The following is a 21,894-nucleotide window of genomic DNA, read 5'->3' as shown; positions in this document are numbered from 1 at the left end:
CCACGGAGAGGCCGAGGCTGGTGTCTCTGTGTGCATGAAGGATGTGGAGCTGGCACCTGGCAGCACCCAGAGGCAATAAAGTCCCCATGATGGGCAGTGGGCTCAAGCAGGCATGCAGCTGAGCCAGGCAGGAGTCCAGCCCAGATCTGGGCCAGGCCTCACGGTCACAGGGACACAGTTCGGCCACTTCTGGGGTCCTGGCCACGCCAAGGGGTGACAGGGTGACAGATGGGCGTGTGCTCAGCCTCCCTGTTAGACTGAATAGTTAAACCAGCTGCAGCCAGGACAGAGCTGTCAGGGATACCAAAACCCAGCCAATCTGCAGAGGTGGCATGGATTTATGTTTTTACGAAGGGCAGCGCAAGTGGTGTTGATTCATGGCCAAGATGCCAGACAGACACACCTTCCCGAAAGGCCTCTGCAGGAAGCAGGGAGAAGGAAGAGGCTACTGTTTGCTCGGTCCTTCGGAAAACAGATTCAGTGAATTAAAAACAAACAAGTCTACTGGCAGTCAGCCTGCTATGTCTATACCTGACTTGAAAATGCTTGGGATTGTTGGGTGCTGTGGCCTGGGTGCCAGTTGTGATTTAAACCTCACCCCAGGGGCTGGCCAGTGGTCCGCTCAAGAATCTCCTTCCAGGTGAAGCAGTCTTGATGCAGAAGGAGCTTGTAATGCAAGGGGTAGGGGAGAGGGTGGGGGGTTCCACTCAAGAAGCTGCAAGTTGTTCAGGAAGAATGAAACTCAGAGTTGCACGCACGGTGGACAGGGGCTTGCACAGGCAACTAGGGACATATCCAAAGGCAAGTCTGGAAGGTTGAGCAGGAGATAGGTAAAGAAAGGGTAGGAAAACTTGAGAGGAAAAAAAGAAAGAAAGAATATTCATTCCGAGGTGACCCCACAGTGCTCCTGGGCTCCCCTTTTCATCAAAACCAGAGGCTTTGCTAATTAACATATTGAAAGTAAAAAGTGGGTTTTCATAAGAGAAAACAGTGGCCTGTTGACCAGCAGATGTTGAAAATGGGATCCCATGGCTGAAAGTAGAGGATGAATATATAAAATATCCTAGCAGCAACCCCCATCCTTGAGAGCCCGCCCGGACGCTGAGGGGAGACACTGGGTCACACAATCCTGACTCCAAGTGCTGTTGGGGCGGGATTCCAGCCCTCGGCCTTGGGAAGGCATCTGGCCTGCCTCAAGGGACCCCTGTCTGCAGGGTGAGGCCTGCACCAGTCAGGCAGAGAGGGTTGCATGAACTGCTTTGGTTCTTGCATATGAACGTCTGAATGCATGGATAATTTGGGGCGCAACTCACTTTTGTCATAACGTGGCATCGTGTTGTAGGCAGCACTAACCCTTGCTGCCAAATGACAGCTCCCACAAAGAACCTTCCAAAAGAACCTGAAAAGGACTGAGGACACAGCCCTGCTCTTCACCAAGGATTTCTTCCACTATTCATAGAAAAAAAAAAACTCATTGAAGGGTGGCTGCTGCACCGAAGCTGTTCTGTGATGGAGTGGTGCTAGGGCCCATTCGTGAGACCTCTGGGTTGTTTCATTTCTCCCCACTCACGTATGGAGGGCCGGCAATGTGCTGGCACCTGGAGGAGGCGTTTAACAGGCCAGCACAGAGGCTGTGCATGCTGGCAAGCTCTGAATTCTCTTCACATCTGGAAACCCAGAGAGGGTAAGTGATTTTCACCGGGTCACACAGCTTGATGGGACCTGAAAGCAGCATTCCTTGTTATGTGTCTCAGACCTATCAACAAACCAGGATGCTGGCAAGGTGGGGAGGCCAAGCTCTTGGCTGTCCAGGGCTTTGGATTTCAGTGCCACTGTCAGGGTGACCCAGCTGCTGCACCTCCGCCCTCTCCCAGCAAACAAGCTGCGTCTCAGCCCACACCTGTCCGGTGAGCCAGGTATTCCTGCCCCACAGAGGGATGCGGGAAGTGTGTTGGTTTACAAGCTGGCAACTGCATCCCTCACAGGAGACAACTGTCTTGCAAGACCTTCAGGCCCCAAGATGAGGTGGGACAGCTGGGAAGGAGAGAGCCAAAGCACTCCAGTTAGAAAGGGAAATATTTTTAGTTCCAGTAGCAGCCAGGAAGGAAAGGAGGGGCCCTTCAGATAAGAGAAGGGGCAGGGGGAGAGAGGTGATCCAGGGAGGAAATTTCTTGGCAGAAATGGAAGTGCCTGGAAGAATGGGATGTCCAATGAAGTCAAGTTACCTGCCCAGCCAGGCTGGGCTTTGTAAAAACTCCATTCTCACCACCCAGTCAGCCAAAGTCTTCCTTGCCTGGTAACTGAGAAGTTAAGAGTTAAATGATTATGATTACTGAATTATTATGTAGCTGCCTTTTTACTTTCTAGTATATCGTAGAATAACCAAAAGTAAATACCTGCATCTACTGAAACTCACTGATCTGTAACCCAGATGCCTTGATCTTTGATAGTGAATATATCTTTACCTTATGATTGTAAAAGCCTTGTGATAACTTCTGATTGGCCCTGCTTGTACCCCCTTATCTTGGATTACAACTTTAAAGTCTTGTGATCACTAGACAGTCCCTTGCTGTTTATTAATGAAGGAAACTGAGTTAGTTCAGAACTAATCCACTCCAATTCCTAAGCTATCTTCTCTAGGTGAAGCTGGATCTAACTAAGTTGGCTCCCCTGACATGCACAGTGGCTTAAATCTTAACTTATAAGTGACCTATACCTCATTATAATACTAAAAATCACACCCATCATCATGTTAAGGATGTTGTTTTCTAACATATGTTCTGTGACTAAGTATGTTATCCACCTGAGCATGCTCAAGAATTAAATCATCGCTAACTTTGTCATCTGGAGCCATTATATTCATTAACGTAAAACCTGCCCATCTTTTGTTACGATAAAAATCTCAGGGTTACTGCAGTTCTGGGCAATGGACTTTAGGTCCACAGGCTATCTGTTCTTGCTTTGTGAAGCAATAAACTCTCCCTTTGAAAGCCTGATGTTTCAGGAGTTGGCCATTAGTGTGCATTGGGCAGAGAACCCCCATATTTCATCAGTGACGGCCTTGTGGAGGCAGGTGTTTGTGGAAATCGAGGCCTGACGTATCTTCAGGCTGACTCTGGTGGGGTGAGCCTCCGAGGACAGCAAGAATTCACGGAGCAGGGAGTGACCAGGAGACAATGGGAACACCAAGGATCTTCAGGGGCTACTGGGCACCCAGCGTTCCCCACCCCATGTGGGATGGAACCAGAGTGTTTTCCTTGTGTCAGGGCTGGAAGGCTGGGGTATGCCCAGGGGTGGGTGCATGGTGGTGACACTCCATTTTACTGACGAGGACCCTGGAGTGGGGAGGTTAAGTGCCTTCCAAGGATGTGCATAAATGCCCTTGGGGCAGGGCAAAAACCCTGTTCTTACAATGTAAAGATTGTCCCTCAGTAGCTCCTCTGTAGCTTCTCAGTTGTCTGGAGAATCTGATCAAAGCAATGGCTCCTCTCCCCAGAAAAATGCACATTCGCACAACATTTTGGATATAGAGTCAGGGGGTCTGCAGGGGCTTGCCTGCCTCCCCCACTGTAAGAAAGGGATAAGTTTAGTTTTCACATAGAGACAGCATGGAATAAGGAAAATGGAGGCAGAACCAGCTTAAACAAGCCCTATAGTAAAAAGAAGAAAGAAAATCTATGCTAGCTCCTTATATGGAAAAGTAACCATGGTTACTGGAATGTAAAGAGATATAAGGTAAGATCAGAGGCGGGAACTCACAGCAAAAAAAAAAAAAAAAAAAAAAAAAAAAAAAAAAAAAATTTTTAACTAAATGAACTCTCTGGGATAGGCTGATCAGTTCAAAATCTCAATAATGAGCTAATTGGCTCTCTGGAATAGGCTGTACAAATTAAAATCTCAAAAGATAAATTAGTTAGTGTTCTCGGATAGGCTGTAACCTCTGTAGTACCCAGTCAATGGGGAAACAGGGGAGGGACTTGCGAATTAGAAGTAGGAGTTTTAAAGATCGCCATTCTCTTCCTCTGGCGCACCAGCCTGCCACATGTTTGGCTGGACGCCCTATCTTGCAAGATTATAAATAAATTCTTTTCTCCTCCAGAACCGAGTGAGCGTTTATTCCCTTACAGGTACCGCTTTATTTCCAACACCCACATCCTCTCCTCTGGGCCTCCCTGCAGCCAGCTCTCAAAGGGACAGGGGTGGAAACCCCTCCATGGCTGCTGGGTCCCTCCCCACCCAAAAGCTGAACCTGCTCCCTGTAAGACCAGAGGTCCCAAATCTCTGGGGTCCAGAAAGAGAAAAGCAAGGGTCTGTGGGCTTCACCCAACAGTTGAGAAAGCCAAACTAAATTCACTTCCCTTTGCAAGATCCAGTCACCCCAGCAAACACCGGCACCCCACTTCCTTGTCGAGGCCAGAGTTAGATCGGCTGAGGGGCTTCCACCGGGGCGGCAGCTTCAGGGGCCCAGGCCACGACACCCGCACCCCTGCTCCCCCGGGGCCTCGCTGGCTGGGCCTCTGCCTCCTGAGAATCCTTGGCGGCAAACTGCTCCCCTCCTCCGGGAGCTCCAGCGCCTGCAGCCTGTGACAGGACCCCCACGAGACACCCCGTGATGAGCACAGGGCCCGGTATTCACCCAGGACCCGGGGCAAAATTGAAGGTAGAGACTAAACTGGGAGCCGCCTAGAGCTTCTGGTTCTTTGTAGTGGGTCAGTGGTACATGGCCCTTAGATTTCTTATTTTTAATCTAAAAAAAACCCGGGTCCTGTAATACTTCCTCTACCTGTCACATTAGGAGGCTGGGAGGATCAAGTGAAGTCAGAGACCTCAAGAAGCTTAGAAATGATGACAGCGCAGACCGACAAGAGTGATTGCTACGATTTTTTCTTTTTTATTCCAGTCGGGGAGAAGCCCCAGGAACGACGATGAGCCCCTCCGCGGCGCTCATTTCTGCAAACTGGCACGAAACTGGGGGTGTTCTCTGACTCACAGAGTCCCCTGGAATCCCCCCTCCACATGCACACACTGCAAGCACTTTCATTTCCTCTCTGCACCCTGCATTCTGTCTGCCGGCTGCCACTGCTGGGGTTTCCTGTAAATCACAGCAAGGGGCGGGGCCCAGGCGCGAGGGGCGGGGCCCAGGCGGGAGGGGCGGGGCCCAGGCGCGAGGGGCGGACCTGCAGAGCAGCCCCGCAGCCCCGGGTAAGCTGGCCTCGCCCTCGGGTGTGCGCAGGCCGCCTCTGGGGGAGCCAGACCCGAGACTGCCTCGTCTGTCTCCCTTGGTCCCCCTGCAGCTGCCCCATGACTTCTTGCCACTTCCCTCTATCCTAGTTACCATCAGGCGGCAGGGGCGGGCTCTCTCCCATTCAGTAAATAGCTCAGACACCTGCTGTGTGTCACACAATTGTGATCCCTATTTATTCTCAGGCTATTGAGAGTGGAGACCATCCTTTACAATGGGAAAGTGCTTGGCAGTTTCCAAAGGGCTGGAACATGAACCCATTCAGGCCTCCCGAGCTGAGGGCAGGGAAGGTGGGCTGCCCGAGGCCACACAGCTGGGAAGCAGCAGAGCCTGGCTTTGAGCCCAGGCCCCTTCCCGAGCATTCAGGGGTCGGAGTCCTGTGCCTGCTCACGGATCCCATGGATTCCCGGGTCACCAAGTCTCAGCTCACCCTGAGCTGAAATTGTGAGTGTGAAGAACCAAGGAGATGTCCAGTTCCGGCAATACAGATAGGTAAACTGAACCCCCTTCCACTGCTGACACCTAGAAATGGACTAAAATACAATAAGCATTTAAACAATGGTCTGCATGAGGGCCGAGCTCACACCAAGGTAAGAGGTGTCGGCACAGCTCAGAAGTAAGGATGCTGTGGAAAGCAGGGTGTGAAACCCACGTGTGTGTTTGCTGGGCTTGGTGACTAGTGGCTTGGGTCTATGGCTCAGGTGGAAAAGGAGAAAAGACTCTGGGCCCAGAGTGGGCAGAGAACACTGCAAAAAGGCCAGACTCTCAAATGACTGTCCCCTTAGTCAAAGGATGAATTGGAAAAAAATCCTCCCACTAACACAATAGGAGAAGGGAGCTTATGTGTTTCAGTCTGGGATCTGGGCTAAAAAAAGGAAAAAAGAAAAAAAAAATCACCTTTCAGAGCATAGAACAGGGACCTGTTGCATAATTTGGGCTCGGGTTCAAATTTAGAATATCCACTTGATGCAGAAACCCCTAAGCCAATACATTGACCTAAAAATAGGAATGAACCGTAGTGGCAGTAATTTCCTCGCAGAAGCAAACACAAAACCACTCTCAGGGCCATGCCCCACACTCCAGGTTCTGCAGACAAAGCCCTGCTTGCGATGAGCTCACATTCAAAATTACAAAGCCCCCAAGGAAACAACCCACTGCATCCGGAGCCACAACAGACAGCAGCATCAGACCCCAGAACTTCAGCTACTTCAACAATCTGGTGGAGATTATAACATACATATGCTTAGAATGATTGCAGATATAAAAGGAGGATTGCAAAAATTAAGGGAAAAATAACAATGATAAAAAGAACAGGTGGATATAATAGATATAATAAAGAACTGGATAGATCTTTTCAAAAAAAATTAAGCTTAATGACTCACTGGGTTGGTTAAAGATCAAGGCCAGAAGGAAGTGAGGGAATGGGGCAAAGGATGGGCAGAGAGATGGGGAAGTGGCAAGAGAGAGTGGCAAAGCAAAGACTAAAGGAGAAGACCAAAGGGTAGGAGGAGATGGGGAGGAAGGAAGAGGGGAGAGAGGGCGAAGGGGAGGGGAGCAGGGAAGCTGTGGGTGAAAGTGAACATCACAGTCATTTGTCAGTCAGTCAGTGCATGTGCAGGAAGCACCCACCATGTGTGGGGCATGGAGTGACACTGGGGTACCCTCAAAGGGTTGCTGAGCAGAGATGTGCATGTGTAGATTAATTTATTCCTGTATGCAGTCAGCCAGGCAGTCAAATATGCATTGCAGAGGAGCCGTAAAGGAACTCAAGACAGGCACCCCCGCTTGTGGAGCCTAGAGTTGAGCAGGAGGAGGCAGGTAGGGAGTGGTTAAGTTCATGTGTCAATTTGTCTAGTTATGGAATCCAGTTGTTTGGTCAAGCAAGCACTGGCCTGATTGATACTGTGAGGGTGTTTTGTGGATGGCTTTGCATCTATAATCAGTTGATTGCATCTACTGCTGATTGCATTATTAATATTATTAATATAATTCTAAACATAACCATCATTTGGGAAGTTTTCCTTGACAGGGCAGGGAGTGGGTTTTATTAAATATTTCTGTTCCTCAGTATCTGGAATAGAACTTATCCCACCTCTGGACACAGGGAAGGTCCATGGTCCGTGTGACTGTTAAGTGACTAGGTAAGGAGGGAAGAACTGGGCAGTTGGGTAGTTAGGTGGATGCTGTGGCATAAAGAAGGATGAATGGATGGTTGGTTTTATGAGTACGTAGATGGATGGGGACATGGTCCCGAGATGAATGGGTGGGTGGGTGAGCAGTGGTTGGATGAATGGTGGATAGACAGTGAGTAGACAAGTAGATTATTAGTGGATGGATAGATGGAAGATGGATGGATAGAGTTTGATGGTGGGTTGGTGGGTGGATGAGCAGATGGGTGAGAGGTAGTCAGTGGATAGGTAGGTAGGTGGAGGGTTCAACAGTAGGTGGGTGGTAGGAAATGGAAAAATGGATGAGTGAATCGGTGGGTGAAGAGGTGGGTGGGTTGATGGTTAGGTGAGTGAGTAGATGGATGGATGAGTGATTAAGTGGTCAAATAGATGAATAGACTGATTAGGTTGGTGGAGAGGTAGATAGGTGGGTGGGTAGATGGATGCATTAGTAGGGAGGTGGATGGGTAAGTGAGTAGACATGATTAGGAGCTGGGTAGACAGAAGGGTGGTAGGTGAGTAGGCAGAAGGGTGGTAGGTGAGTGAGTGGAAGGGTGAGAAGGTGGATGGGTAGATGGACAGGTGGTGGGTAGGTAGATGGATGATAGATGGTGGATAGTGGATGGTGAGTAGATAGATGAATAGATAGTGGGCTAATGAGTGGCTGGATGGGTAGATGGTGGGTAGGTAGATGGGTGGGTAGATGAGGAAAAGCCTGCCAAGCCTCACCTTGGCTTTGGTCCTCACAGTGTCATACTCGGCCTTCATCCTCTTCTGAGCCTCTTCGTCCACGCTGGGGTCACCGATCCTATTGAACAGGGAGGCCGCCTCCTCCAGCAGCCGCTCCAGGAGCACAGCCTGGTTGTCCACATTATGCAGCAGCACCTGGGCATGACTCAGCTGCCACTGCTTCTCTTTCAGGCCCAGCTGCAGCTCCACACGGGGCTCCAGGGTGGCCATCATCTTCTGGAACCAGCGGTAGAACTCGTCTTGGGCCAGCAGGTACTCGCTCCAGTGCAGCCACACCCACTCGATGCGGCTGTGGACACAGAGACAGGGGCCATGGACCTGCCTGCCGGGCTCCTCCCCGACCCGAGGGGACAGTGTGCTAAGGCACAGAGACACCTGCTCTGGCCTCAGCATCGCCTGAGCATTGTGTTGATATTGCAGATTCTGGGCCCTCCCTCCTCCTAGGTAAGACCCTCCTGGCCTGAACTTAACTGCATGGGTGAGGCTAAGGGTCAAGCAGGTGGCCTAGACTGCAGACCTGCTCTAGGAACCCCCCAACCTTGGTGTTGTGGCTTGGGGAGCCCCTAGCCACCAGTGCCCCACATTCTACCCCTAAACTCCTGCTAATGTCACCCCCAATCATTTCTCACTGGTGCTGGGACTTGAACACAGTCACCCGGGGTTCTTCGCACTAGTCTGTGCCCTAACAATCATGAGATCGTGGCCACTGGGAATTCATCACGATTTGCAGATTGCATCTGGGCTTGTTATGGCTCAGTGGGGACAAGTCTGGGGACCTACTGTGGGTCCCAGAGGTGACATGAGCTCATGCACAATCCTGCCTTTTCACCTGCCTCAGTTTCTTTATCTGTAACATGGAGGTGGTCCTCTCTATCCAGCTAACATCAGGCCACTTGTTTTGGAATTTCGAGTGAAAAGGCTGAAAGGCAGGAAACGCTGTGCAAAGCACACCCCAGTCTCCATCCACTTTCTCGTTGTATAAAGATGGAGAGGATGCCGGCAGCTCCTGTTGTCTTAGGGCCAACAGCACATCAAGCATTGTGTCTTGCTCTTGGCATTTGCACTCTCATTCCACCCTCCTAACACCCTTCAAGGCACACTCAATTATCCTCATGGTCTGGATGGGGAGCTTGAGGCTCAGAGAGACCAAGTAACTTTCCCAAGGTCACACAGTAAGGCACCAGCAGGGCAAGAGTCAACCCCAGGCCAATCTGACTCTTTCTCCCTGACCACCTGGCTCCCTGGACGGGCAGGGAATCTGGGCTAGGGTGTTAGCAAAACAGCAGGCCTTGTAATTCCAGGGCCATTCTGCCATTCTGCTGGAGGATGTACACAAAGGCAGGTCTGTTAAGAAGTGTTGGCAGAACACAATGGACCCCGAGTGAATAGTCTCATCATGAAGCGGGATGATAATTAGAAGCAGGGCAGGCCCCAAATCCCAAGAACATCCTGTTCCCAGCATTCTCAGGACTGGAGGCAGGGCCTTTGGGTGGTGGCCGCAGGCCAGCATGGAGCTGGGCAGGGAGGTTCAGCAGCTGTGGCCAAAGGCCTGGCCAGCCCGGCCCCGGCCATCATACCTGTGGCAGTGAGTCATGTACGTGACAGTCTCCTCCCACTGGGCTTTGACATCCTTCAATCGGGCCAGGATCTCGGGTTTCTGGTCCTCACGGCAACCAGCCAGGAGGGCTTCGGCTGTCTGCAGCACCAGGCCCACCTTCACGTTCCCCTCGGGCTCCAGCCGGCATATTTTCTGTTGTGGACACAAGGGACAGTTTCCAGGGTTGAGAACAAAGGCAAGCAGGCCCAGCTTTGGAAAGACTGTGGCCTGGTGGGAAGAGGTGGGACTTTGGGGCCAGAGAAGCTGGGGTTCAAACCATGGCCTGACACCCCTTCCTCTGTGTACCTGGCAATCTGATGGACTGTTCTGCGGGGAGGAGCAGGGGCTGGCAGAGATTTGCACAAAACTGCTTGGCGGCGTCTGCTGAGTTCCTTCCCCTCCCCCACGTGGCCCATTTCTAGTTTGTAAACTCACAAGTTTCTTTCTCTCTCTGGATTTGGTTTTCCCATGTGTAAAATGAAGCTATTAATCGCATCTACTTCCCAGACTTTCGTTTCAGGATTAAATGAGAAAGTGCCCGTCGAGGGCTGCCCGGTGTGTGCAGCCCGGAGAATCGGCCCCTCAGTTCCACGGCAGGGAGCAGCCCTGGAGCCCGTCCATGCATTCCCACAGGGACCACACAGGCTGCCAGGCCAGGGACAGCGCGGGGAGGGAGCATGAAGGCGTGCCTGGTGTCCACGCCTCCGACGGGTGGCTCTGGCTGCGGGCTCCCCGTGGCCTTGCCAAAGTCCCTCCGAGGCCGCCTCCCCTGCCCCCTTCCCCCTCCCCGCCCTCCTGGATTGGGGCCAGCCTGCTTAGTCTGACCCGTCTCTCCCAGGCTCCCGCCCCATTTTCTCTCCTAGGCATTTTCCTAGTAAATGTCTTGCACATTTAATTTCATTTTGGTGTCAGCTTCTTGGCAGACAAGACCAACCCACAAGGTCCAGCGCATAGTAAGTTTCTGGTTAACATTAGCGGTCGTTGTGACTCATCATCACGATTCTGCTTAACTGGTGGCCTGAGCTGGGCCTCTAGGAAGATAGGGCTGGACTCCAACCAGTTCCACTCCCTGCTCCCTGTGCGCCCTTCATCAAGGCCCTTAAATTCTCTAGGTCTGTGAGATGGGGGAGGCAGGGGTCCGAGGAAGCACAAGGTAGTTCAGGGAGCTCCATCAGTGCTGCGTGCATGCTTGGTTCCCAGTCGCTAAGTGCTCGCTGTCACTGTCCTCGTATTTACCTTCTGATCTGAATGTGCTGATGGCACATTTGCCTAAAACTCAAGCTCTGATCCCCGGTCTGTCTCCCCGGGGGCCAGCGGTCAGTTCTCTCAGCCTGATGCTCCAATGGGCTGCTTGACTCTTGGGGAGAAGTAGCACATGGTTGTCAGCATGTCTGATGCTGACAACCGTGTGACCTGGGGAAGTCACTCAACAACTCTGGGCCCCCCTTCCTCATCCTGAAATAGCAGGAACCCCTGCTTTGTGTACTACACAGGGCTATAGTGCAAATTTAAAAATTAATGGTAATTTAAAAATTAACATAAGCTAATATACTCTGTAAACCACGGAGCACTAACGTAGACCCACCACCAGTGAGTACAAATGGGCAACGGTCTCGATCCTTTTTGTGCATAAGATAGATTAGCAATTATATTGATGATGATATTCATAATGATAGCAGGAGGAATGTCCCGGCCAACACTTGTTATTCAAAAGTGGGACTGAATGAGGTCATTCACTTGTGGTCTTGGTGAGAGTATGAGTGGGGTAGGGGAGCAGTGGAGCCAAGGGCACGGGAAATTCCCCAAGACACGGAAAGATGTGCTTGGTTGGGGTCTAGGAGGCAGGAGCAAGTGCAGGATGTGGCAGAGCCCCACGAGCACCCAGACAGGGACCCCCAAGACCCCATCAGTAGCAAACAGCAACCTCGGCAACAAAAGCATCTGTGGTGATTAATGTGGACTGAAGAGCTGAGGGCCACCACGGAATGTTCTGGACTGAGTAAAAGTAACCCACTCTCGGGCCCCTGACCGTTCACACCACTAGGAGCAAGGGACCCCTCGTGTTGCTAAGGAAGAATTTCTTGCCACCCAGAGAGACTTGGGTATGATATTCCCAAAGTTCTGGAGTAGACGTCATGCCCACTCCCCAGGCCAACAAAGTGGAACCACAGTCATTCCGATTTTATAAATGAGGGAGCAGGGGACACCCAGAAACCTTGAGCTTTGCAGGAAGATTCTGTCCAATTGAAGCTTAGGTGGAAACCAGCCTTAGAAATGAAGGGAATCAACAACGTGGGGGAAGAGGAGAAATTCAGTCTTGCTTTGCCACACCCTGGAGGAGGCGGCCCGGCCTGGAAAGTCTCCACCAGGACTCCCACTCCTTCCCCAAATGAAGCCCAGGGTCCTGACTAGGGGGTCTCCCCTGGGCCCTAACCTCTGCCTCCTGGTTCCTTGTGGGGGAGACACAGGCTGGACTGAGGAGCCATGGAAGGCTCCAAAACACACTGCCCTTTGCCCTTTGCCCTTTGCGAGGAGTGGGTATGATGCTTCCCTGCCAGAGGGAGATGAGCTGGCCTGTCCCCAAGGCAGGCGGAACACACAGTCCACCCTGACCTGAAGCACACACGTTTGCCCCAGCGGGTGTCTGCACCGTGCCCAGGGCTGGGAGGCCAGAGACTGTGGCTGAGCTGGCAAAGCCACATTTTGAGAAGGAGATTCCACCCTCCCTTACTAGCCTAATTGACCACACTCTTTGGCTCATGCGAGGTTCTTTCCTAGCCCATCACAAGCAAGGACACAGTCCAGAAATGCTTGGCAGGGGATGCTCGGCCAGCTGGGAAGTACTCAGAAGTGCAGCCGGGAATTGTTTACAGCTTAAGCAGCCAATGTGGGCAACAGTCAGGTGGGGGTTGGAAGGAGGGGGAAAGCTCAGAGAGGAGAAGAGCCAGGGGGACCAGGAGAGCAGGAGGAGCGGGGTTAGTCAGGACAAGCAGAGCACCCCCTCTAGGCTGACACCGGCTGGGCTCGAGGTCCTGGATGAACAAGGCATGGCCCCGAGTCCCAGGCTGGGGTGGTGTCCTGCAGACACGAGCCCATTCGAACCACAAAGCATTGTGGGAGCTCCAGGGAGGCTTCCTGGAGGAGGTGGTACTGACACCAAGCCTCAAGGGATGGTGCAGACATTTAGAGATGGGGATTCAGAAAAAGGTTTAGAAGTAAGAAGTATTTCGAGACAGGTGCCTTTGACTTTTGGAAGCCAAGCCTTCATGGTAGGATCACAAAGGGGCCTGGGAGCCTGTGAGGAAGCAGCTGGCTGGGGCCAGGACCCATGTGCAAGACCCACAAGGCTGGGAACAAGAGGGCAAAGAGAATGAGACCCTAGGATCTGGGAGAGAAGCCGGAAGCCCCCACCAGAGGCTCCTGGGGGCAGGTCGAGGGGCAGGAACTGTCAGCGTCATGTGTATTCCAGCATCTAACACCAAAAGTCACGACTGCCTCCGTCTGTCCAGCTTGGTTGGCATTGCCTGTAGTGTGCCAAATATGTCCATGTGTCATCTTCCTGCACTCTCCTTCTTCATCCTTTTGCACCCCTGCAAGGCCACAATGGTCACTTTCCCAAGCAGCAAAGCTAGAGCTCAGGGCACTCTGGAAAATGCTCCCAAGGTACACAGTTGTGACTGAGATTCGAACCCAGGCCTGCAAGACCCAGAACCAGAGCTCTTAACTTCTGTGAGTCCTGCTCCCAGGAGCAAAGGCTGTCACCGCTGTGAGGCTATTTGAGTCTCCAACAGCCCCTCAGCTGTACAAGGAGCAAGGGGATCTTTCCCCCACTTTACAGATGGGAAAATGAGCTTCTGGGAAGGCACGGGACTCACTCTTGGCCATTCTACATGTCAGAATTGGATTGGAACTCACATCCATCACTCGAGCAAAAGGACATACAGGTGTGCTTAATGGAGCTGGTGGAGGAATTACGAGGGAGACCCTGGAGCCCGGGAGAAGGTCCCATGTGGGTGGGTGGAGAAGGCACCAGCATCTCCCTTTCACCAGGTGGGAAGGGCAGAAAGCTTTCTTCCTCATTGCAAAACTGCTCTGGGATGTCAAAGCACATTGACAATGAAGCACGCCTGGGCCCCATGGGGGAGACAGTGGCCGGAGCACCCAGGACCCAACTCCCGTCTGCACTGATCCAGATCACCTCCCTCGGGGCTCACCTGGCGGATGCACTTAGGGGTCCCAGGCCTGGCTCACCCTCTCAAGGACCACCCTGGACTTTGCTTAAAGTCATTCCCACCTCCAGAAGATGATGACCAGCCAGCAAAGGGTACAAGATCCAAAGTGATAAACGCCCTCGGGCAGCAAGGACAACACAGGGCTGTGGGGCTCCTGGACAGAGCCCACCAGGAGCTGGGGCTGGGACAGGGAAGTGAGGTCAGGAAGCACCTCCTAGACAGGGAGCTATTCGTCTGGCTGCACCCCCAGGCCCAGACCAGAGGGCATTCCAAGCAGAGGGAGGAGCAGGGACAGACGCTGGGTGACAGGAAGCCCAGGAGGTTTCTGCCAAGGGGAGGAGGTGTGTGCTTGGGAGGTGAGGGTATGTCAGACAGTGGAGGACTTTTGATGCCACGTGAAGTTTGGCCTTTTCATGCCAGGTGAAGTTTGGCCTTTTCTTTGGCGGGCAATGGGGAGCCATGGAATGTCTGGGAGAACAACATCCTGATACCCATGGTTAGGGATGGTGTCCCCAGTACTTGTCTGGATGCTCTGATGATTGGCAAACCTGTCTCCCCAGTCTTCCGTGGACCCCCAAGAGCATGTCTGCATTTCCCCCACCTTCCCATGTCCCGGCTTGGCCCAGGGCTGGCCCAAAGATGCTCTGGGTTCCGATCCGGATTCAAGCCCTGAACAGATCGATTCCTTGAACTTAAGAATCTCCTAGTGTCTCTGGGAATCCATTTCTTTATTTTAAAATGCACATAACAATGCCACATTCACAGGGCTTTTGTGAAAATAAACATGAAAGTCGACAGTGGCCTTTTACTTAGCACATAATTGTTGTTTAATGAATGTCAGTTCCCTCTCCCAGGCCGACCCCTGCCTGGTGTCCCCGGGGAGTAATCAATTGATAAATGCCCCATTGGTGACAATAATGATGACTATGATGACAAAGGCCAAGTCTGCCTCCCTCCCGACTTCCAGGCTGGCCCCGCCCCTTCCAGTCCCCCACCTTCCACAATTGCAGTCCATCCCCCGCTCTGTTAGAGACCAGGGTCCAAACTCCTTGGCATGGCATGGAGGCCGTCAGCCTCTGGCTCGTCCCCGCCTCTGCCGGATGCTTCCTGAGCACCAATGCCAGGGCTCCCTGCATGCCCCAAGCTGTTCTGCACCCCCAGGATCTTCCCTATGCTAGTTCACCTGCCTGGAACCCCTCTCCTGACCATCCCTCGCCCCCCACAACCCCCAAGCTGGCTAACTTCTCCTCACTGTTGAGGGCTCAGCAGTGAAGTCACTTGCCATGGCCTCCCCCAGGCCAGGTTCCCCGGGTGCCCTGGGTGTAACCTCTGCACGGGCCTCACTCTTTATCGTCACCTGCCTTCCCCTTTGGACCTCGGGTAAACGCCCCAGAAACTGCTCACCAGGACCCAGCTGCACAGGCCTGAGTCTTGGAAAGGGGTGTGGATGTGGTCACAGGGACCCGGGATTCTGAGGAGGGCAACCCATGGCAGCCACTTCAGACTCCTGCAGATTAAGGTGGACCTGGAAAATACGCAAGGCCCATGAACCACCATCTTTGCCCCCTACACAAGCTCCTGGCCAACATCCCAGCCCTGGTGGGTCAGGGCGGCAGACACCAAAAAGGGGAGGAAATGCTCACTTTGGAGAAGCTTGGCGTCTGGCCGAGGGTGGGACCTGCCCTGGGTAGGTGCAGCGTCCAGTCACCTCCCTTGTGGGGAACCTGGGGCCCTCGATGACCTGCCCCTGCTGACCTCCCTCCCTGCCTTCCTTGGCCCTGCTCCCCTTCTCTGCAGCAATCAGAGCTGCTTCCAGGTTCTGCAGGCTCCCTGCACATGTCTGTGCCTTTGAGCATGCTGTCCCCTCCGCCTGCAGAGCCCCTGCCCTGACTCATGGTCTCAGATCTTTTCTCTGCTCACTTCCCCATCCAGCCGGGAAGCCCTCCCTGCCCAGATCACTCCAGTACAGATCATATTACACATATGAAACTGAGACCCAGAGAGGGAAAGGGACTTGGCTGAGGCCACACAGCACTTAAGCAGCAGCATGGAGACTCTAACCCAGGTCTCTGACTCTCGGCCCAGTGGTCCTCCCCCTGTTCCCTGGCTCCCTGGCAGCCACCCTCAGATGGGGGCACCACAGTGCTGGACCAGACCCCAGGTGCCAGCACTTCCAGTCAGTTTAGACCTCAGGCACTGAGGATTCACTTTGCACCAGGTGGGTGGGTGAAGCCGGCCCCTCAGCCCTGGGGGAGCTTGGAGGGTCACGGCATCACTGGCAGGGCCCCTGCCCACCCCGCTGAAGGCAGGCCCAGCACAACCCAGACCTGCAGGACCTCAGCCTCGTGGAAGCAGGGAAGGGGGCACAAAGCCAGGGCTGGCCGACTGGGGGGGGGGGGTCCCTCCCATCTGGCTGCACAGGTGACCCTGGTCAGGACAGGAAGGAGAGGAGCTTGCTCCAAGGACCAGCTGTCTCAGCATCACCTGGGAACTCGTGAGAGATGCAGAATCTGGGGCCCCAGCTGGACCTGTTGGATCAGTATCTGCACTTCAACAAAAATCCCTGGGAGATTTGGGTACACATCAAAGTTTGAGAAACATGGGTCCGGTCCACCCCTGCCATTTGCCATTTAACAGAAAGGAAACCTGAGGCCCTAGGGGAGGACATGGCCAAGGCGGTGAGCCCAAGAGTGGTGGAGCTGGGCGGGCAGCGGCGGTGGTCGGGGCCTCTGCCTACCTCGGTCTCCCGCAGCCTGGCCTCCAGCGCCGCGCGGGGCCCCTGGGTGTTGTCATTCAGCTGCAGGCGCTCCTGCACGGCCTGCATCCATGCCTGGGCGTCCTCCACGCTCTGGTCGAAGCCGTCCTGGGGCTGCTGAGTCATGGTGCCTGTGGGGGCTGAAGGAAGGACCACGTGAGCTCAGGGCGACAGGCGAGGATGCAGGGGGCTCCGAGAGGGCCTGGGCGGTCTGGGGCTGGCGGGGGGGCACAGAGCGGGGCACGGGGCAGCAGACCCTGGGAACAGGCCCACACCCCACCACCAACACCCCTCCTGGTGCTCCGAAGTTGGGTGACACAGCCAGGGGCAAGTGTGTTTGTCAAACAGCCAAAGGACTGGGGAACAGGTCTGGCCTCTCCTGGCTGCTGAACAGGAAGAGCAGGCCCCGGGCACTAGGCTGGCAAAGCTCCCCTTTGGCCCCTTGGCACTGAGGGGCAACTCTCTTTGGGATCCAGAAAAGGATCTTAAAACTCACACCGTCTAAGATGTCTGTGATAAATAAAGAACTCTAGTTTCTTTACAAAAAGGCTTCGACCCAAGGATTACAATTTGTGGCACTGGTCAAGACGCTGCACCCAGGCAGGGATGGCCATGTTTGCCAGCTGTCTTGTCTTTACTTTTCCACCACCTCAGGTCAACAGCAGATACATGCTAATCAATCAAGGCAGAGTTTCCCACGAGCCACCCACCACCTCCCGCCACTCAGCACCCCTGGCAGCCACTGCCAGTTCTCTGACTTAGCTCTTGAGATGCAGCCCTGCTTTAGCGACGCTGGCCCGCTGGCCTAGGTCTCCTGTCCAAACCAACCCCCCTTTGCTAGGCTGCCCCCTTCTCCTATGACCCTTAACTTTTAGGCTGCAGATGCCAACTTTTAGATTTTCTCAAGTGACTTCATTAAAATCTCATTAAGCCCAGGCAAAATTCTTCCGTATTGCAGTTCTAGTTGCCCACATATAGCAACTATAAACTACTTTGGATTAAAGTTATACCTCCATCTCATTTGAAGGATTGTGTCTGGCTGATCCTTCAATTTCCCAGAGTGCCTTGCACAGAGTAAGTCCTCAGCAAATATTGTTGAAATAGCCCAGAATTTGGGAGAGTTTAATGTACCAAGAAACCCACCACAGCATTATTTTAAATGGCAAAACAATACTAGAAACAACCTAAATGCCCAATAATAGGGGATTAGTTTAGCAAATTACAGTAGAATAGCATGCAGCCAACAAGGGGTATGTTTAAAATAAGTTTGTGATGGAGAATGCTTAGGATATAATGATAATAAAAAATGATGCAAAATTATACACCTAGTAATCACAACTCTATAGTGAATTAAAACAAACAAACAAATGGAACAAAACAAAAGCTATGCTCATGAAAAGAATCGGTTGGGAAACCTTGCAGTTAGAGGGTCGTGAACTGCTGGGGCCAGGCAGTATAGGCAGAAGTGGCTTAATCCGCTCCGAGGTCTGGCCCTACACGCATCCAACGTGACCCCTCAGACCTCCCATTCCTTGACCTGGGTAGCCACAAGATAGATGGCGGCCACCCAGCCTGCGTCAAACTCTCTTTTTGAGAGAGAAATACATGTGAATTGTGTTTTATAAAAATTAAATCAAGCAGCAAGAAACACACAAAATGTCAACAATGCTTGTCTTTGATTGGTGGGACTATGGTTGGGATTTTTTTTCCTGATTTCTCCCTTTATGTACTTTGTGAATTTTCTCTCAAGGACAATCATTTCTTTGCAATGATAAGAAGAGAGTAAAACCTTTTATAACAGTGGGTGGATAGTCTGTTTGTCTTTTCTTCTCAACAATCGCTGGTTGTTCAATAAGCATTGACTGGGAATCTGGACACCCACCCAGCGAGGTGCCACGGGCCTGCACCGAGCAGGAGGAAGAGCCTTCAAACAGGAACCGGTGAAGACAAGGAGAAAACGAGATAGACCTTCAGAAGCAGCCTGGCAGAGAAACAGTGCCAGTGAGGGGGCGGGAGCAAGTGACTCTGAGTGGGCTGTACACTGGGAGCCGGGCCCACGACTCAAAACTGTTTCCCAACATGTTGTTTTGCTTACAGAGCTGTTTTGATTTTTTTCTAACAACTTAAAATGTTCCCTGCAGCCGCGCCCTCTCTTTGAATGCTTCGTTTGAAAAGCACATCAGAACGGCAGGCATTTAAATTGGTTCATTGTGGCTTTAATCTCTTTCCTAGTGTGTGACTTGACTGGTTTCCAAAAGCCCCAGCTTTTATTTTTACAAAGCAAGGACTGGGAGGGACAGAAACAAGTCTCGAGGAGTTTCAGATGACACGCTCTAATCACCGAAAGGCAGTGTGGTTTTGGACAATCTTTCTCACTGGAAATGCCTTGGAAATGCCCGCCTGGGGTCCATGAGGGGTGGTCATTTGGAGGCCACAAGATACATCCTATTGGGACCAGTGGGGCGGGACCCTGGCCGGGCCTCACACCGTGAGATCAGTCCCGGCTGCATGAGCTACGAGTGCGTTTGGTGGGGTCACAGGCCGGCAGAGCCAGTCCCGAGTTCAGGAGCCTCGGCCTCTCAGCCTGATCCACGGACCATTTTGTTTCAGTTCAATGAAACATATGGAATTAAGCACATGCTCTGAGTCAGGCTGGACGCTGCAAGTACAACAGCAAATAAGCAGACACCATCCCTGCCCTCAGGAAGCGCACAGCTGGATGGAGAAGCTGCACAATGAACGCGCATGCAGGCTGCAGGTGGCTGAACTCTGAGCTGGGGCAGGGGGGAAAATCTTACTTTTAACCTTTTCTGTACCATTGACCACAATGGCTGTCTAGTGAGACCTGTGGGTCCTGTCTCAGAATAATGGTTTCAGATGTGGACAAGGATTAAAAAGGAAACCAGTTATATTAAAATACAGTTATCTAAAATACTAAAAATCAAATTTGGGACATATATATATGTGCTTCTTTATTAACCCAGTAAATGAGATCTAGCAAATAACTACTGTCTTTTTAAAACAGCGATGGGCACAAACCACATTTCAGAATATCTGCAACACCTGTAATGCTCATAAAGCTACACGTGGCAAAGTTACGGGTGCTGCTGATGGCAGAGTGAGTTTTGTTTCCTTTTGCCCCATGAGAGGAAATGCAAAACAGCAGTTAGAAGGTAGTAGCGATACGGATGTAAGTAGTTTCCCGTCCAAGTTCACGGACCACCTGGATTCTCCCCCTAGCCCGGTGCCAGGGCACAGACCTGGAACGGAATCCAGCCCGAAACCTTCCAACAGCCAATGCAAAGGAGAGTCAGCTCCACTTTGCAGCTATTTTTTTCCATTTTTTTTTATTGTGAACTTTAACATATAAACACAACAGTAATAACTTTCAATGTAAAATTTCACAAGAAGTTAGAGAGCAAATCTCAAAGAATGTCATGGGTTCCACAACTTCAGCCATTTCCACTGTAAAATATAACATACACACAGAAAGGTGTTATCTCTCGATGTACAGCTCAACAAGCGGTCATATAGCTAAATTCAAAAATTGTTACAGTTGCACAATTTCAGTTCTTTCCTCATTATCACTTTGCAGTTTTTAAAGTTTGAAAGATAAGAAGCAGATGAGCACCTCAAGAAAACCCCACCCACAACTGATTTAAAGATCAGGGAGACATTCTTCCCCTGGACCCTCACGGAAAGCTCAGGAGGAAACCTCACGCACTGCTCCTCTTGTGCAGGTGGGTTATGAGGTGGCCCAGCAAGCCGGGGGCACGCCCGGGCTCTCCCTGGGAGGAGGCAGTCGGTACATCCTCCGATGAATGAGGATGCTGGTCGGTCCTCTGATAAACTTGGCCAGGCTCTAGGCCTCTCCCCGTTCCTCCTCCAGGGGCAGCCAGAGGGGCTTAGGAATTTCTAAAGCACAAATCCTGCAAGATTAGCCCCACTTAAAAGATCTGCCGCTTCCCTGCTCCTCAAAATAAAGTCCGAGGTCTTCCAGCTGCCCCCAAAGCGCCCCCAGCGACCCTGTTTCCAGCCTCTCTTCTTCCCTCTTCCCTCCTCACAACCAACCCCGCAGCTCAGCTGCATTTCTCGGCAGCTGTCCCCTGGCTGGCAGGGGCGCCCGGCGTCGCTGTTCCCTCTGCTAGAAGCCCAGGTTTCGCTGAGTGGGGGGAGGTCGGAGCCAGAGCTTGGAGCCTCAGAGTCAGAAGAGTTAACTCCACCAAATGCTTACTGAGTGGCCCTGAGCAAGCGCCTTTGCCTCTTAGCCTCAGTTTCCCCATCTGTGCACTGGTGAACAGTCCCGAGGGAACTTGCAGCCCTCACACTGGGGTTCTGGGTTACTAAGAGGTTCCGAATCACTTTGGTTGCTGCAAGCCAGGCCAAGCCAAGCCTCAAGCTGCCTGGCCCGGGGACCAGCCTCTGCCCTCAGGCTGTCAGCCCTGGCCTGGGCCCTGGCCCGTTTCTGTCCCCTCAGAGCCCCCTCCTCAGCCAGCTTGGTCACAGCTTCCAATGCTGCAGCCCCTCCAAGGAAGGCAGAGGTGGGCCGGCCCCCGCAGCCATAATTCCACGCAGCCAGACAGGCTCCCACGGGAGAGCAGAGGCCTCTTGCTGCTTTTTCAAGTCCCCTCAACGGAGAATGGTCCAGAGGACATTTTAGAGCAGGATCAGCTTGCTTTTTCTGTACAGGGCCAATCAGAAAACATTTTAGACCTTATGGGCCACATATGATCCCCATCACATACTCTTTTTATTATTTTTTTTACTAACCCTTTAAACATGTAGAACCATTCTTCGCTCATTACCATACAGAAACAGGTTGCTGGTTGGATGCAGTGCATGGGCTATAGTTTGCCAAGACCTGTTTAAGCATCTGCAGGAGACCACAGCTGCCAGCAAAGCTGAGCGACCCCACAGGCCCCTGTCCTGGGCTGGGACAGGCCTCGGGAACAGAAGAACTAGAATTGGTCCCGGTCTCCCAGCCCCACCATTCACCAGCTGGGTGACATTTGGCCAGTCACTTAACCTCTCTGGGCTTTGTCTCCTCATCTGGAAAACAGGGAAAACACCTAGATTTGATGAATGTCAAAATCCATCTCCTGCAGTGCCTGGAACATTCCGTGCTTGGAAGCGGGTCCCTTTTATCCTAA

General features: G+C 52.4%; 1 protein-coding gene across 6 annotated transcripts in view; it reads right to left on the bottom strand.

Moving 5' to 3' along the window:
- The window catches only part of SYNE3 (spectrin repeat containing nuclear envelope family member 3), a 121,565-nt gene that overhangs the window by 63,746 nt on the left and 35,925 nt on the right, over positions 1–21,894 (bottom strand). For all 6 annotated transcript variants that reach the window (XM_037831946.1, XM_037831948.1, XM_037831950.1 and 3 more), the window contains exons 2-4: positions 16,727–16,884; positions 9,738–9,910; positions 8,140–8,449 (exon numbers count right to left, since the gene is read on the bottom strand). In XM_037831946.1, the coding sequence (XP_037687874.1) occupies positions 8,140–8,449; positions 9,738–9,910; positions 16,727–16,870 (627 nt within the window). In that variant the 5' untranslated portion in view covers positions 16,871–16,884. The remainder of the gene's footprint in view (positions 1–8,139; positions 8,450–9,737; positions 9,911–16,726; positions 16,885–21,894) is intronic.

This window comes from Choloepus didactylus, chromosome 4 (genome assembly GCF_015220235.1).
Source record: "Choloepus didactylus isolate mChoDid1 chromosome 4, mChoDid1.pri, whole genome shotgun sequence".
Classification (NCBI taxonomy): Eukaryota; Metazoa; Chordata; class Mammalia; order Pilosa; family Megalonychidae; genus Choloepus; species Choloepus didactylus.
Note: the sequence above shows the minus strand (reverse complement) of the source record. Positions and strands in the feature narration are given on the sequence as shown.